The 18,852-nt window shown below is 31.8% G+C and overlaps 1 protein-coding gene across 3 annotated transcripts in view; it reads left to right on the forward strand.

Annotated features, from left to right (window-relative positions):
- FSTL5 (follistatin-like 5) overlaps positions 1 to 18,852 on the forward strand; it is an 817,862-nt gene that overhangs the window by 647,471 nt on the left and 151,539 nt on the right. For all 3 annotated transcript variants that reach the window (XM_011959691.1, XM_011959692.1, XM_011959693.1), the window contains exons 9-10: positions 14,769 to 14,930; positions 18,388 to 18,522. In XM_011959691.1, coding sequence (XP_011815081.1) covers positions 14,769 to 14,930; positions 18,388 to 18,522 — 297 coding nt within the window. The remainder of the gene's footprint in view (positions 1 to 14,768; positions 14,931 to 18,387; positions 18,523 to 18,852) is intronic.

Genomic DNA, 18,852 nt, shown 5'->3' on the forward strand with positions numbered 1-18,852 from the left:
CCGGCTAGTTTTTTGTATTTTTTAGTAGAGACGGGGTTTCACCGTGTTAGCCAGGATGGTCTCGATCTCCTGACCTTGTGATCCGCCCGCCTCGGCCTCCCAAAGTGCTGGGATTACAGGCTTGAGCCACCGCGCCCGGCCAAGTTAGTATTTTAAAACTAAGCATTCATTATATGTAATTTAGAATTTTTAAGAATGATAGCTGAATTTTTTTCAGATACTTTTCAGAACCAACTATTATGAAATTGAACAAAACCCCACTCTTACTGGGACCAAATATGAATTTTAAAATGAATAACATGAGATCACCGGTATAATAGCCATCCAGACATCTGTCTATCTGTAGTATATCTCAAACACACTGAATGAGTTAAGATCTTCTTTATTCTTGCTTAATTCTTAATTAGTTCATTTGTTAAATTCTTTTTAAAGCATGTATTAAAATCCTCACCATTGTTACAGTTTCAATCAGAAATCCTTCAGCTTTTATATTTTGCACATGAAGTTTTATTCTATTCATTGGGTACATACTAGTTTTTGACTTATATGTTCTTCATGAGTTATTTACTATAGAAAAATATTTTTCTTTATTCTTTACAATGGGTTAGAGTAAGTAAAACTTTAGCAAATATAAATATATTTGCATATTAAAGGATTAAACCTGGTTATTTCCAAATCTATGGTGAAGGAAGACAATATTTTATGTACTCTACATTATGTATTTGTAACAAATATCAGATGCCTTGAGAAATTAATAACATAGACATAAAAAAAGAAAAAAGTGATAACCCACCTGAATAATTTCACTTTTCAGCATCATTTTAATGACTTCTCTACAAGCACGATTTGTCTTTTTTTTTTTTTTTTCAACTATCCTTAGATTACTGTTATTATACTGGCTTTATGATAGTTTATTCAGACTCAGAAAGCTCAGGAAGTTTCCGGGTGTACATGACTGAACTTTCTAAGGCTAAACGTTCTAAGCTTTCTGAGTTTGGACCTCCAGCCTTGATTGGTCTGGTTTCATGTGACCCATGATTTTAGATGAGGCAAAGATGATCTTTGCTTCATGCCTCTATAAAATGATAAAAAATACTAGGTTTTGATTAGGGAAAATTAACTATGCTAATGTCTGTCAATTTAGGAATATTCTAAACATTTTAAATTTTACTAAGTGTAAAATAACAGCATAACTCTCCTCCATTTAGGGTTAGCCAGTTTAGTATGCTTGTCATGAAACTTTTTATAGATTTGAAGACTTAAGATTAAAAGTTATAGCATAATTAATAATAAAAAATGAGAAAAAAATACATAATAAATTATATAAATAGGGTGCAGAAATATTTTATCTTTGTTTAGCAACTTTTAGGCTTATTATAATTTATACATATTTTTAAGGCTGCTCTTTTATTTGTAGTTTTGTAATTTAAAGATTTCTTTTGAAAGTTGTTGTTGGTTAAAGTATGAAGTGATGATATTCAAACAAGGGAACTATTGCTTTATTTGAGAGTGCTTTCTCAAAAATTATTAATACACATGACTTTATTAAATTCATCTTATATTTTGGTATTACATGACAACTTCCAAGTACAAGTAGATTTCATGTACAATTCCCACTATGAAGCTCATTCTGAAATTAGGAAATTATATTTATAACTCTCAGTTGATCAGTTTATATAGAAATTGTTCTAAGACAAATTAGGCAGTTTCTAAAGAAATTACTTCATTTTGATAAAATGAACTTAATCCAGGATAAAAAGAATATATAATCGGTTACAGAGAATTACAAATTAACTAAGTTTGTATAAATATGGATAATATAACCCACTAAATCTTAGGGTTTTTTTTTTTTTTTTTTGCTTTTTTACCTATGTTAGTTTGCAATAAAACTTCCTGGGTAAAATTATCTAATATTATTAATTTTTATCATTTACTCTGTTGAAAGGATCTTCAACAATATTGTCGTGAATTCATTTCTATCTGCATAGTATTTTATATTTTAAAGTGTTGTCTTATTCTTTCCTCCTAATGTTCATTTTACAAATGAGTAAATGCACTCACAGAGTTAGAGTGAGTGTCCGAAAATCACATAGCTAGTCAGTTACAGGTTTTAATCAAAATCTTCCTCTTGAGTAATCCTGTCTGATTCATGGCATGTTATATTTTCTTATACAAATGGTGGTAGAAGATAAGGCTAGCTAGAGAACTAGCTGTGAGAACATTTATAAGCAAAAGCTTCCAGAATCATATATATTTTGTAACACATTTTAATATAATATTGAAAGACAATTTTTTTAATGTTTAAACCCTAATGCAATATTTTCATTACCTTCTAGTTTGCAAACATTGCCTATTTATAGGGCATATATACACATGCACACTACTGAGGTGCAAATGTGAGTAAAAAAGAGCTGAGAAGGTGTTTGATCTGTTCAAAATATGTTTAGATACAGTTTTGAATAAATCTATTCCTACATTGTATTTAGATAGGGTTTATATTTACATCTGGAACATTAAACCAGTTTGGAATACATCATGCTTCCACTTGCCTCCCTCTAGTCCTGATAGACATTGCTGATCAATTATAGTTTTCTTTCCTGTTGAGCCAGTTCATGGGCTCAGGCAGGTTCAATTCCCATCTCTAAGAAGTTTATTTCTACTAATCAGTTGGTATTGACAAGTGAAATTAAACACATTTTCCATTCCTCTTATTAAGTCTTAGACATTCTCTGTGTAACCAGCAAAAAAACAAAAACAAAAACAAAAACAAAAACAAAAAACTCTTATTTTCAAAAACAACAAAACATGTGAGTAGACACCTAAACTTTGCTTGCTGACTCGTGCCTAGCAATGGGCTGGGAATTTGCCAGAGAGTATTTCCTTTAATCCATTTAATACTCAGAAGAGTTTCACATTTTATAAATGGAGAAATCAGGACTCAGAAATGGGATATTTTATCCCTTACAGCATAGCAGAAAGTGTTAGGGATGCATTCAAATTTTCTGCTTAGGAGGAGGTTACTGTAATATATCAGCTACACAACTCCTGCCTCAAATAATCACTTTGCGAATTCCTGATCTCTAAATTAGATATACATTAAATAAAATTAAATAAAATCTGTCAAAAAGAAACCAGCATCCAGCATGTGCCAGGCTATGTTTTTTTTTTTCTTATTTATTCTTTCTTTTCTTTAGATTTAGAGAAACAGCATCTTATGTATTATCATCTTAAATACTTTTGTTATATTTTCTTTTGTGTTTCAGAGAGAATTTCTTAAAATGATGACTTCTGAGACTTTAAAATTGAGGATTAAAAAGGCCACTAACTTTAAAGATCAGTAGACTCCAACTAAGTTAATTAAACTAGGGTGAACTATCTCTTTTAAACTGGGTTAGAGTGTTGTAATTTCTTACAATGTCACAGGATAAATAGGAAGACCCGATAAAACAACTCACCGAAGTTTATGATCCTAAGAATGTTGCTCTTAATTTATATTTTGTCTCCAACATTTGTTGCAACTTCTACACTTTCATGAAGACTGCAATAATGTGATCAGAGAGTTTTGTAATATTGACGAGAGGTAGTGTGAAAATCATGAATATAAAAAGACTGCTTTGGGACAAAGTTAAAGAGAAATTGATGGCTTTAATAATGTCAGAGACAAAAGGCATTGGACAAGCTCAGTAGCATTTAAAATATTTATTAAACCGAGTCTGTAATTTTTCATAAGAAAGTTGCTTTAATGACAAAGGAAGTCATAATACAAACAGAACCATCCAGCTGCTGCTGTGAGTCAGCACTGCTTCAGAGACATTTATATTCTTACCCTCAAGCTTTCTTAGAACCTTTTCTAACAGTTGCAGCTGTGTGAATAATTTGTGGAAGAGTCGTGGTAGAATTCTTCAAAAGAATACAAGATAATAGCACCAAGAAAAAGGAAAAAATAGTCAGTGCTTAGTTATTTACTTACCAGTGACCTGACGATTCACCTTAAATTCATTTTTGTTTTCAGTTAGAATGAAGTCACTGTATTGGGTCAGTGATCTCTATCTCTTGACTAAATTCAGGCATCCAAAACAGCCAGGTTATGCTGTCTCCATACTCTCCAGCAATAATGCAGAAACTTCTAAAGAAAGATCAGTGTATGAAAGTATGAAGAATGAGAAAAAAAGTAAGACTTAGCTTTACAGAGATTTCTTTATTCCACATTAGAATCTTCCTAATACTGGATCAGAAGCATCATTACATTAAATGAATTCTATTAGATCCTTCCTAATGTAGATAGAAGTACTGGTTTAGTCTAATGCAGTTAAGTTGCTATGGGCCTTTGAGAAATATATATCTATCTACCTTTCCTTTTTTCCCTACTATCGTCATAAAACACATAATGGTTTTCGGATGATAAATGTTTACAAGGATTCCATATAAACACCAAAGTTTCCAGAAAGAAAAACCTGTGTAAATGTAAATATATTTTATTTTATTTAGTTTCCTCCATTTTCCATTTCTATTTTTTTTTAAGTATCAGAACCTCACTTTCATTTCTAAATTTGTGTAATGTTAAAATGTACTAGTCTTATGTATTATTAGAGCAATTGGTCATCTGTATATAGTGTCTGATTATTTACATTTGATGCTCTAAGAACCATCAGATGAACTAAATACAATTTTATTAGATTTGTTTGATTTATTTAAATGGTGATGTCATTTTAAAACTGAGCAATAGTTCAGTTTCCTTGAAAAGTTACATATATTTGAGATGCATTGTTAATACTGCTCTGAAATACTATAAATGCACTAATTTATTTGACCTTTACTTTTAAAATACGATTTTTTCCAGGATCTCTGATGTGCCTTATGTATTAGAGCTAACAATCTAAATCATAATTTAATGAATGTGGATGCCAAGTAGTCAAATTCCAGTAGATACTTTCATAAAGACATTTATTATACTATTAGGACCATCTGAGACAATTTGTGCTAAGAATGTATTTTTTTTCAATGCTCCACTTGGCTAATTTCAACTTGAACCTATCACTCATTGGATGTGTAATATAGAGTGATGGAGTAATAAGTGTAATAAGTGATGTGTAATAAGTGATGTGTAATAAGTGATGTGTAATAAGTGAGTGATGGAGAAAGTTACCAGCACAATGTACTGTGCTCAGGAGTTGCTCAGTGAATAGCTATATATTATTATCTTAAAACTCAAAAATAAACAAATCAAATTTTATACTTTACCTAATTTTTGACTAAAATATATACATTTACATCCTTTTGTATCTCCTTCCATTTTAGGTAATGGAAGTTTACTTGATTACATTTTTGCAGAATAAATTATAATATGTAATGTCAACTTTTAATAATGTTTCTGTATTAATATATACATAATATATTATTTGATGTTTATATTATATGATTGTATTGGATATTATTATATAAAGTAACCCAATTAGTTTAAACTATTTAAGTTGAAGGCATTTCCTGAGCTGTATTAGCAAGACATCAAATACCATTTGGAGTTATTGAGTATATAGAAGCTTATCTTTAAGTATCACCTTTTGCATAAAATATTAGGAGCCTATTTAAAACTTTTCTTGGTAGTCCATGCAAATTGGATCCTAAATTCAATGTGACAACAATTTGGTAGTCTTTATCAGTTTCTTTTTTTTCATGCGTTGCCAATAGAAAGAAAAAGACAAGTTTATAGAGTGCACTTCCTAACTAAAAATGACTGTAACAAATGGTTTAAAATGTTCTCTGGAGGATTATTGACTTCTTAATTCAGGCTGCCATCAATCCTCATTTATATTTCATAATATGTATCCTGGGAAAAGGAAGCTACTTTTAAATGTGTGGCTTGTCACTGAGGTTAAATAGTTGTTATGCCAATCACTTATCTTTCAATTCTATGTGAGTTAAGAGACACTTTTCAGAAAATCACTTAACACCAATAAACTAAGTGAGACACATGTCAATTACATAAAAGTATTATTTTTTCATATATATAATCTATATGAGAATTAACGTTTCATGTGACAAAAATTATTATTCACTAGTTTTCTTTCTGTCTCTTCATAAGTACATCAGTAAAGTAGAAGCAGCTTGGAAGGCAGAGGAAATTGAACATCTTATCTAAAAAGGTTTCCTTTGGGGTGTGTCAGTGACAATATAAGTGGCCCACGTAATATGTATATTTTCCAGTATGAATAATGTGTCATCTGTTGCTCTTATTGAGGTGATTTATGTGCTTCCTTCCAAACTAATTCTCAGATTTAGGCTGTTTCAATTTTTTGCTACTCCAGAGACTGTTGCAACAAGAATTGATCCTTACAAATCCTGTGGCGAGACAAACTTTGTCTTACTAAATATTTATTGAGAGTTGTTATTAATATCTATTCTGATTCCCTATATGTCTTTTTTAAAAAGCTCATCTCCTAACTCTAGTTATTAAGAGATTAGAGATTAGTCAGATTAGTCTAAATATTTTAAAGAGTCTTTTTACTCCACCCCTTACAGTGCCATAACTATGTTAACATATCTCTTTAAAAAGTTATTTGTTTTAACCTTCAATAAAATAAAATACTGCAATAACTACTCTGTTCTAGATACATCAGGAAAGCCTCAGCATGTGCTTTATGTCACCAGGAAAGCAGGCACAGAAATACTAGGAGAATTATTTTTGAAAGTGTATTTAGTATTTCAAAAAAAAAAATCATTTAAGTAGTCCTCAAGGAAAGGAATAAAATCAGAACTTGGTTTTACCCCTTGTCACTGTGCAAGCTTGTGTATGTTTTAACACTTTTGAATGAGGAATGGCAGGAAGGGTGCAGCAGATTTCTTGTTGTACTTAGAGCTTTGAAAGTTTATTAGTTTTCTGCTTCTAAAAATATTAAAGGCGATGTACAGGATACAGACCCAACTATGGACATTAAGGGTTATTGGGGCCTTTCTGAAGACAACTTCCCCTGCCTCATTTTTCTCTGTGTAGTTAACATGAATCTAGTTTAATATTTCCAGAGTATAGCTGGGAAAGAGAACTAAGAAGCCAGTGGGGTGATCGGCTGTAGTCCTGATGTGGTGGCTTTAACTAGTCTTGGTTTGCATTACTTTTATAGTTTCAGTAAATCTGGAAGATTGGCACTTATTCAATAGTCAATTAAATTTGTATATACAATGGATCCTCCAGAAAATAAAAAATAAGAGTGATGAAATTAACTTTGCACTATATTTGAATCACCAAATAGAGTCTCAGATTGTTTTTGGACCTTCTGGTTTTTTATTGTCATTCTGATGGCTGAAAGAAAAGGATATCAGATAGTTTAAAATACATGCATTAACCAGAGAGCAAATGGTCCAGGTGAACAAAACTTTTATGTCTTGTTCTTGTCTTTTGATATCTCCTGCAGAAACTTCTTTGACAGAGAACTAGAGTCCTCTCCTTTATTTACCAAGTCATAGTCTTATTAAGGACACTGTGTGTTACATATACTCTCATGGCCATTCTAACTAGCAAATGCTAAACTGTAAATGTGAGAAAGGAATCAGTGTGATAAGCCTGTAACATACATCCTGTGGAACTTTTCTTCATGGTCTTCATTACACCAGTCACTCAGCTACATCAGGGAATTTAATGATTAAATAAGGCAAACCTCTTCTCTCAAAGAGCCTATTATTAATCATATATATCATATCCTATATTGCTGGATGATATTTATTGTTTGACAATATATATTGCTTTGCAATATACAACTCTTTATTTTTACAATTCTGTTTGATTTTCAAAACCTTAAAATATGGTCCAATATTTATTTTACCTATAAGAAAACAAAGACTCAAAAATGTTTGAAAATGACCTCAAGATCACATAACTACTAAATAGCAGAATAAAGACTCAAAATCATTTGTCTCAGTCAAAATGTCTTTAAATGACAACAAATAAACATATTTTCATTAGCAGGGAATTTTCCAAATCCGAGGTCTCGAATTCACTTGCGGAGCACTTTCATAAAAATGATATGCATTCTCAATATTAAGTATGGAAAGGTAGCACTCTCTGCAATTAAAAAAATTCAGCTGTCCAGAACTATTTGCTTTCAGTGTGAATAGATTTAATATTTATAATAAAGATAGCTTGTTAATTTTTCTTGGAAAGGACAGTATGCTTTTTGATATTGGAATTAAAATGTCTAAACCATTTGTTCAAGTGTATTCAAATTCTTATCTAACCTCAAAAATTTACATAGCATGATCATCTGAAAATTATACAATTAAAAGTCCATCATTACATAATTCCTGAATCATTTCCTACAGAGTTTAGTACATTATAATGACAATTATAATGTTCTTGGAATGCCTGGCACTTGTAGATAATTGATACATGTAGATTTACTGAATGAAAGCAGGATTTCTCTCATAGCTTTTTTGGTGGTAAACTGGGTAATTGACTGTCCATACAATTGCATGTGATGTATATCTAACTACCTATGACATAACTCAAGTTCAAGAGGCATACACTCATTGGAAAAATATAAAAGATTCAGCATGGTGCATATGCTGAAAATGTCTCTCCCACAACCATATTCACTACACTGCATGTCATACTCCCCTAAACACTTCAAAATTCAGCTCATTTTCCTTTAAAGCATTTTGTGTTGATAACTCCGGTTTTTCTATAACTACCACACCTCTTTCAACTCTATTACAGGACATAAAGTGTTCTGTTACAATTATTGTTTCCTGGTTTTCATTATTGAACAGCACATACTTTGAGAGTATGAGACATATGTTGTCCATCTGTGTCAACCTAACAGTTTACAGTTTATCACAGATATTAAGTAATCAATATATGACTAATTAAATGAACAAAATGAGCATTTTGGTAAGTGGTACTATATTTGGATTTTTTCTACAAAGATGAGTTTTACCAATTTTGTAGAATGGGAATGCAAATGAAAAAAGATTTGATGGCTGAAATTAATGTAATGGTAACTAGAGGCAATAATAACTAAAGCTACCATGAACATGGTTTATTATTCCATTGATTTTAGTCTTATTTCATTTTTATCAATCACATTTTAAATAATGTTTCAGAATGTTTTACAAAGGGTTTGAGCACCATGTGTTAAATATATTTATAGATAGTTAATATATTTGTTCCTTTATTAAACTTAAAGTATTTGAAATATTTTGTTACTGATATTTACAAATATGCAAACTTGTATCATGCAAACTGACCAAATTCCCTTATTATCACAATTCATCTAAAGAATCTTTTGTATTTTAATTGACTCTATGCCATCTACAAGTGCTTAAGATAACCCTTATCATAATAAAGAAAATACTTTCTTTTTTTGTTTTCTAAAAGTTAATGAGTTTTCTGCAATTATGGAAAATATCACACAATTTTACTTCTTTAAACTGTTAATATGGTGAATTAAATTCAGTGATTTTTTGAATGTCTATAATTAACTCAATATATTATGGTATATTACCATTTTAGTATTCTGATAAATTTTGTTTGATAGTATTTTGTACAGGAATTTTTCATCTATTTTCATGGGTGACATTGACCACTAATTATTCTTTCTTCGGATGCCTTGTCACATTTCAATATCAAGTTTATGTTGACTTCATTAAAAAGCTAGGGATTTTATTAGTTTTCTATGCTGCATAATAAATTAGCTAAAATATTAGTGGCTTAAAACAACAAACATTTATGCTCTTAGAGATAACAGGAAAATCGAGATGTGCAGTAGTAAACAGGGAAATGATTTAAATAATTAAAAAATTTATTTAAATAACCAAATAATTTGAGAACAGCTTAGCTAGGTGATCCTGGCACAAGGTCTTTTCTGAGATTTCAATCAACATGTTGGTCAGAGCTGTAGTCATCTGAAAGCTTGATTGGGGCTGGCATGTCTACTTCCAAGATTACTCACTCACATGGCTATTGGCAGGAGGCCTTAGTTTTTTGCTGGCTGTTGTCATGGGGCCTCTCTCTGTCCCTTGGTATATAAGCATCCCCATAAGACTGATTCAGTATCTTATGACGTGGCAGTTGAATTCCACAAGAGCAAGAGAACAATGAAAATATTGCAATACCTTTTATGACCTAATCCTGGATGTTATGCACCATTACTTGACCACAGCTCTGTTCATTAACAGTACATCATTAAATCCAGCCCATAGGTCCCATGTGTAACGTGAGAACAATTAGCCTCTATCTTTTGAAGACAGGAGTGTCAACAACTGATAGGGATATTTAAACACTACCAAAGAGATGCCTCTAGCCCCGTTTTATGCTCTAAAAGAGTTTGTATAAGATTGGTGTTATTTTTACTTTATTTTGGGAAAGTTCTAAAGTTTTCTTTGATTAAAAGTTTTTAAATAAATTAAATGTATTTAAATGTTATAAGACTTTTTAGATTTTGTACTACTTTTTGTGTAGGTTCTGCTAGATGCTTGCGTTTCCAGAAATCTGTTCATTTTATTTAAAGTTATGTGTTGGCATAAAGCTGTCTATAATTTGTTCTCTTTAGTTTTTACCATTTCTGTAAGAATTTAGCTATCAGTCTGACTTTCTTGGTATGCCATTTTGTTTCTCGGGGTTGCTTTTTATGATTTGTCTTTTTTTCTTTGGTATTCTATAGTTTTACTGTAATGTCTATATATCGCCTTTTTTAAGAAAGTCCATCATCTTTAGGCTTTTGGAATCACTGGTTTGATGTCTTACACAGAACTGAGAATATCACAATGGTTACCTCTTCAAATACTGCTCTCTTCTTTTACTTCAGTAAGGTATTCTTAATCTATTCTGTATTCACTTACTCTCTCATCTGTATTTTCTGTGTTTTGTACCTCTGTGCTTTATTGTGGATATGATTTTTTTCTGACTTAACTTTCTATTAGCTCCTTTCTTCTTCAGCTGTATCTAATCTGGAGTTAAATACAAACATTCAGTTTATAATTTCTGTTTTTGTCATTTAAAAATATTATAGCATTTCTAGTTGATTTATTTTAATTACAATATTATGGTGTATAACTTCCTAACTTTTTATGTTTAGCTATCAACTGTTTAATCACAGGAAGCATAGATGAGTAATAACTCCAGTTACTAGAATTTGGTGGCTTTTTAAAACTTGACTGTTGTTTTTATTTTTTACTGGTTAAGTTTGTATTTTCTTGAGGCAAGCCTTGAGATATTTTGTTGCATTCAGCAAACTTGATTTCATAAACCATTTTCAAAATTATTTTAATTATAAAGACAATAGGTTCTTTAACAGCGGTATTCCATCTATGACTGTCAGGCACTGGGAGGTACCAGAGATCTTGCAATGAATCTTTAGACATTTTGTGGCCAATTAAATGCAATGCAACTAGTGACCTAGTACAGATAAACTGTTACTATGCCAGGATCTCCAGCCACAATTATTGTGGGACCAAAATACTAAGCCCATTTACTTTAGTTGAGACTGCCTACCAGAATCAGCTGATTCCCTGATATTGGCATGTATTTGTAAACCATAAATAAATACATAATCCTGGCTTCCCAGAAGTTTTGGGGTCTGGTAAGGTACAAGAGATAAATCACTACATTTGATTCAATGTAGCAACAGGGCCAGATCTTAAAGAAACACACACTGAATTAATTAATGGCTAAAAGAAAAAAAATACAAAACCTCTCAAGATGTCTTATTATTTTTTAAATTATATGTGCACACACATGCATATGTGTGTATACATGTCAGAAAAAGACAGAAATAAAATACCCTTGACTAGTAATCAACTCTGACTTCAGAATCTTTACCTCCTTTGGGAACTACTCTTGAGGGAGAAACAGCTGTAGCTCACTTCCATGAGCCTTAAAGTTTCTTCTGTACTCATTCTGCCATTCCTCATTTTGTCCCTAAGTTACTTATGGTTTCTGAGAACGCTTTCCATAAACTTTTCCAGGATTTTAAGTCCTAGTCAGGAAGATAATCAGAATCAATAATTATCATTTTTTTCAACATTACTAGAAAGTTATCAATTAATCCACATCTCACTTTTAATTGTTGAGTGTTTCTATAATTATGCCTAATGCTGTATTTAAGACATCTCATTTTAATATCAATGATTTTATATATATATAAAAGATTGCAAAAATGTTTGAGATTGTATTCATCACTAGTTAATTCAGTGAGTGACTTCTATAAAGAAAATTATTTTACATAATCAGAATGCAATTATCAAATCAGGAAATGTAACATTAGTAGTGTCTCAATATATAATACAGGGACTATATATATATACATATATATAATATATGTGTGTGTGTGTGTATATATATATATATTTTTTTTTTTTGAGGCGGGAGTTCAATGGCACAATCTTGGCTCACTGCAACCTTCACCTCCCGGGCTCAAGCGATTCTCCTGCCTCAGCCTCCCAAGTAGCTGGGATTATAGGCATGCGCCACCATGACCAGCTAAATTTTTTGTATTTTTAGTAGAGGTGGGGTTTCACCATGTTGCCCAGGCTGTTCTTAAACTCCTGACCTCAGGTGATCCACCCGCCTCAGCCTCCCAAAGTACTGGGATTACAGGCGTGAGCCACTGGACCCAGCCAATACAGGGACCATATTTAAATTTTGTCAATTCTCTTAGTAATACACTTTATAGCTTATTTTTCTGAGTCCAGGACCCAATATTGATTTGCATATTTTATTCATTTCTTATAACTCATTTCTTTCAGTCTAGAGTGTTTCATTGGCCTTCTTTGCCTTTCCTTTTTTATTCAGATAAAATCCACATGCCATTTAACTGTGCCTAAATGAACCATAGAGTAACTTATAATATATTTACAATGTTGTGTAACCATCACCACTATCTAAGCCTAGAACATTTTTGTCACCCCCAAATAAACTTCATGTCCATTAAGAAGTGATTTCCCTTTCCTCTCTTTCCTCAGTCCCTAGCAACAACCAATCTGCTTTCTGTCTCTATGGATTTGCCCATTCTGAACGTTTTATAAATGAATTAATATAATATAAACATTTGTGTCAGATTCCTCTCACTTAGCATAATACCTCCAATATTCATGTTGTATAATGCATTAGTATTTAAAAATGCAGTAGAGTGCATTTTTATTGTGTGGCTGCATCATTTTATATTCCCTCCAGCAATGTGAAAGAGTTCCAGTTTCTCCACATACTCCACCAACAACATGTTATTTTCTGATTTTTGTTTATTGGTTTAAATAGCCATTCCAGAGGGTATGAAGTGGTAACATGTAGTGGTTTGGATTTGCATTTCCCTCTTTTTGATTTTTTTTTAAGTTTTTGAATCTTTTCATGTGTTTATTAGCCATTTATATGTCTTCAGTGAAGAAATGACTATTCAATTTATTTGTCCCAAATTTTAATTGAGTTGTTGCCATTTTAGTTCTGATTTGTAACATTTCTTTATGTATTCTGGATACCGTCAGACTTTTCAAATATCTTTTCCTATTTTGTGAGTTGTATTTATACCTTTTAAAAATAGTATCCTTTGATGCACTACAAAATCTAATATATTTATTTTGTTTTTGTTGTTGCTTGTGCTTTCGGGTCATATCTAGAAGAAACCATTGTCCACTCCTAGATCAGCAACATTTATTCAATGTTTTCTTCTGAAAGTTTATTGTTGTAACTCCTACATTTAAGTATTTGATTTATTTTGAATTCAAATTTTTTTATGGTATGAGGTAGGAGTTCAGGTCTATTTTCTTGCATGTGGTTTTCCAATTGTCCCAGAATGATTGAAAAAAAAATTGACCATCAATGTATATTTATTTCTACACTCTCAAGTCTATTCCATCTTTGTGTTAGAATTGCACTGCTTTGATTACTGTAGCTTCATTGTATGTTTTGAAATCAGCAGGTATGAGCCCCATAGCTTTGTACTTTTTCAAGGTTTTTTTTCACCACTTGGGGGTTTCCTGTAATTTCACATTTATCTGAGGATAAGTTATTTAATTTCTCGAAAAAAAATGCAGTGAGAACTTTGATAAGAATTACCTTGTACCTTCGTATTTCCTTTATTTGTCTTTGTCAACTTAGGAGTATGATAACTTTACCAAAAGCCTTTGCCAATTTGTACCATGTTACCAATCAGTTCTTTCAATCCAGGAATACAAGGTGTCTTCGGATTTATTTTGGTCTTCTTTAAATTCTTTCAACAAAGTTTCACATTATTTAGTGTGAAAGTTTTGCATCTCTTTGGTGAACTTTATTCCTAAATACTTTATTTTTTGATACTATTGTAAATGGAGTTATTAATTTCCTAACAGGCTATAATAAAAAGATTTTATTTTCCTTTCATTTTATACTCATTCATTTATTTATATAACTGAATTCAGTTTTATTTAATTTCTTATTCTCCCTTGTAATTACTAATTATTTCAGTGCTCAAATTGTCCCTTATTTAGCAAATTGGAGTCTATTTAACTGGTTTTTGTATCCTTTTGGTATGCCTCATCATTCTTTGAGGACTTCTTTAATTGCTGAAACAAGGTATTCCAGGCTCACCTTATATTTTCCCTAGCAAAATCCCAGAATAGTTGTTATCCAGTTAACACTGGTACATTTCAGTGGATAATGCTATTTGGAAACTACAATCTGTAGAAATGTATAGCATCATTAAAATATATAATTTATTATTTATCTTATTGCAATTTTTGTTTCTTTTGGAAAATTAAATAGAAAATATGAATCACTAATTCACTTTCTCTTTCATTTTTTCCTTTAGTTCCTCCAGTCATCCGGGTGTATCCAGAGAGTCAGGCTAGAGAGCCTGGGGTAACTGCCAGTCTTAGGTGCCATGCAGAGGGCATACCAAAGCCTCAGCTTGGCTGGTTGAAGAATGGAATTGATATCACACCAAAGCTGTCCAAACAACTCACGCTTCAAGGTGCTTTTGACTTGCATTTTTTTCTCTTAAATGACCATGTTGAAAATTTATACTAAAATTTATAACGTTATTTGGAAAATAAAAGAAAAATGAGTGTTGCTGGCAACAGAATGTCACAAACATGAAAAAAATGCTTATGTCTAAGAAATTATATGGGAAAGACTCTTTTAACATTTTAATGTTTTTAATAATAGTCTTGTCATAATGATTAATTGTGCCATTATTTTGGTAATAAGTAAAATATTAAATTATGTATCTTTAAAATACTTGTCCTGTGAATTATAGCAGTTACACTGAACAGAATAATTAGATCCTTTCACAGAAATTCATTTCTGAAGTTAATTTTTAAATGTTTAAGTAAAACCTTGAATATGTATTATAGAGGATTTCAATACATAATTTTTAATGAAATTTTTAGCATATTTTCTAAATGAAGGGAGAAAAATATCAAAAAGTTACTAAATGTTTTCCATTTACATTTTTTAAAGTTTTGTATTACATTCTAATATACAAAATATTGTACATATTCTAATATTCTGATGTGTAGACATGAATAAATTACTGTATATTAGATAATAATAATCCCAAATATGTGGAAAATAAACAAAACCAGGCAAGATTTGTAAGATCAAATCATTTAAATAGTCCAAAAGCAGTTGCATATAATATATTAATTATATTAGCGTTAAAAAAACAGCACAGATTTTTTTTCATTGTTGGGGTAACACACAACAGTCATTTTACTGGAGTATCTTCTTCATGGGCATTATAGTTCTTATTTTATGACTTTACTTTTCTTTAATTTATACTATTAAACATGAACATATTTTGTCACTTTATTACATAGAGTTCTATTATTATTCCACTTTAATAATGGATATATATAATTATACATTTTTAAATAAAACTTTTTAAAACTTTAACTTATTCTTGCAAGTCAATAGAGACATGTCTGTGAAACTGTCCTTAAACTTTAAAAACTTTAGTCCTAGAAATCACTAATGTGCATACATAGGTCAGACACATTTGCACACATATCTAGTGATTACCTCGAGAGGTCTATAATGTGAGAGGAGAAGACTTATCTGATTAACAGAAATGAAATGAATAAAAATCTAAATAGCTTCTGACTTTGTCTCTTGTCCATTTAATAGCAATAAACCATATTATAAAAGTATGTCAAATTTTTCTCTCAGGAATATACATGACAACACATTTTTGAAGTTGTTACACTCCAGACTGCAAAGAAATTACTGTCAGTTTTTACAACAGGGAAAAATAGCTAAAGTTTTACGAGGATATGACAAAAAATAAAAGGAGAGAAGAGATAATTCTAAGCATATAGGGGTGTAAAACTCCATGTAGCTTAATAACTATTTAATTATCTACTTATTCATCAGATGCTTCTTTAGTGTTTGTATGTGAAGTCCAAGTCCAGACACTAATTTAATATCTATGGCAATGGCTGGGATAATATGTGAATTAGACAGAGTAAAATCCCAAGAAAGCACAAATATTTTATTAACAGGCAAGTGAGGAAAGTAATAGAAAGAGACTAAAATTCATCAAAAGACAGGAAACTAGATGATAGTATGGAAGAAGAGAAAGTTAAAAACAAAGAGTTCGACAATAGCAAATACATAGAAAGGTCAATAAAAGACATTAATAAGTGTTTACTTTAAGTGATGAGCATGTTCTTGTGACATTTAGCAAAACAGTATCAGTAACAATCAGTTTTCAATGTGTTTAGAAATGAAAAGGAGACAAGAAATACAAAAATCTGTTTTGGCCAGATTACGAAAGGAAAAAAAAAAAAATAGAAGGCAGTAGCTCCTGGTGGGAGGCTTAGAACTGATGGAGATATTTCTTCTTGGATAACTCATCAATCTGAGAAAGTATCAGTAGGGAGAAATGAGAAGGATGAAGGCTGCAGGAAGAGTCACAGAAATCAATAAGAAATAAGGGGAGATTTGCCTTGGAAAGAAACAGAAAATTTCCTGTGAGAAGTAAATCAAGGTGAAACTAGAAACAGAAAGTTTTGAGGCTGCTTTCTGATCACTTCTGTTTACCTCACGATTGAAAGAGCAAGATCAGTTGCTGAGAGTGAAGTTACTATTATGATGGGAAACATCAAACAGAGTATATAAAGATTTGAAATAAAAGTAGAGGTGGATATGAAAAGCATCTAACTGACCTGTTGCAACCTGGCCTGTTGCAACAAAATGAAAACCTGCCAATCCCTTTTTTGGAGTAGTGATTCTCAATGAATGATGTGAGGAATGAGGGTGTGTAGTAAGCATTTGCAAATAAAGAAAGAAGTTCAAGTTATTCAAATGATTATCTCTCTCAAACGTCCACATCCACTGCCTCTCCATATCTCACATCCCTTGGGAGCTACTGGGCTCCTAGCGATGGCAATCAAGCTCTTTTCTCATTGGCTTTCTACCTTTGTTTTCCCAAACCACACTGATTACGTTGCCTTCTACTTGTCACAGATAGTCATGTCCCATTCTACTGCATGTGTGGTTCTTGTAACTGAACAACATGGAACACACAGACACAACTATGTACACAAACACACACAGGCATGCACACACACATACACACAGAAAGAAAACAAAGAAAAAGAAAAAAAAGAGAAACTTAAACAAATGACTATAACAAACACTCAACTGCCGGGTGTGGTGGCTCACGCCTGCAATCCCAGCCCTTTGGGAGGCCGAGGCAGGCAGATCACCTGAGGTCAGGAGTTCGACACCAGCCTGGCAAACATGGTGAAACCCCATCTCTACTGAAAACACAAAAAATTAGCCAGGGGTGGTAGTGTGGGCCTGTAGTCCCGGCTACTTGGGAAACTGAGGCAGGAGAATTGCTTGAACCTGGGAGGTGGAGGTTTCAGGGAGTCGAGATTGCGCCACTGCACTCCAGCATGGGTGACAGAGTAAGACTCTGTCTCAAAATAACAATAATAATAATAATAATAATAATAATAATAAGCTTGATGAATGGCGATAGTATACCTGTATGATTTAGCTCAATTAATTACTCTTTGAAAACATCTTTCATATGTATTTGCCTGCAAGCTAATCATATTGCTATTAATAGATTTCTGAAAAAGCTTAGGGGAATGTAGGTTCTGAATATTATAAGTAAATATATAACTGAAATTATACTTATCAATATGAAATACCTCATATACAATGTAGAATATAAGAAATGATATGAAACATAAAATATGCATTTGATATAGAGTATTGGGCTGTCTTATAGAATGACAGCACGGTTTATGAACACTTGTATGCTTCTGGAATAATTTGGCATGCCTTCAAAGTGTGGAAGTAGGAAGGGAAACAGTTTAATTAGGACAAGCCAAGAGAACTGTTTGACTGTGTAATCAGAAAGCACTGTTCCAACACTGAAATTGTAGTTTACAAGTTTCATTTCCCTTCTTTTTCAGCAAATGGCAGTGAGGTTCACATAAGCAATGTGCGCTATGAAGATACTGGAGCATACACTTGTATCGCAAAGAATGAAGCAGGAGTGGATGAAGACATCTCTTCTCTTTTTGTGGAAGACTCTGCTAGAAAGACCTGTATGTATTGAACCACCCCCCGCCAGCAGACACACACCATACTCAACATACATTTTTACAGCTTTTTTTAAAAAGTAAAGGCACCAGAAAACTGTGAATTGCACAATGCATTATAACAAATAGATTTTATATGTAGGAAGGATAAAACTCTTGAAATACTAAAAGCAGATTTAAAGATGAAAAAAAGTTGTGAAATTTTCATTACAACACTAGATTTTATTTTTTTGCAAGTACATATGGTGTTTCAGGTCCTGTCTTCCCATTTGCTCTTGGAGGAATTTATATCTCTTGCAAAATCCCTCTCCTCAATTAAATGTGAGGAATTCAAGG

This window comes from Colobus angolensis, unplaced genomic scaffold (genome assembly GCF_000951035.1).
Source record: "Colobus angolensis palliatus isolate OR3802 unplaced genomic scaffold, Cang.pa_1.0 Scaffold5, whole genome shotgun sequence".
In the NCBI taxonomy this organism is placed as follows: Eukaryota; Metazoa; Chordata; class Mammalia; order Primates; family Cercopithecidae; genus Colobus; species Colobus angolensis.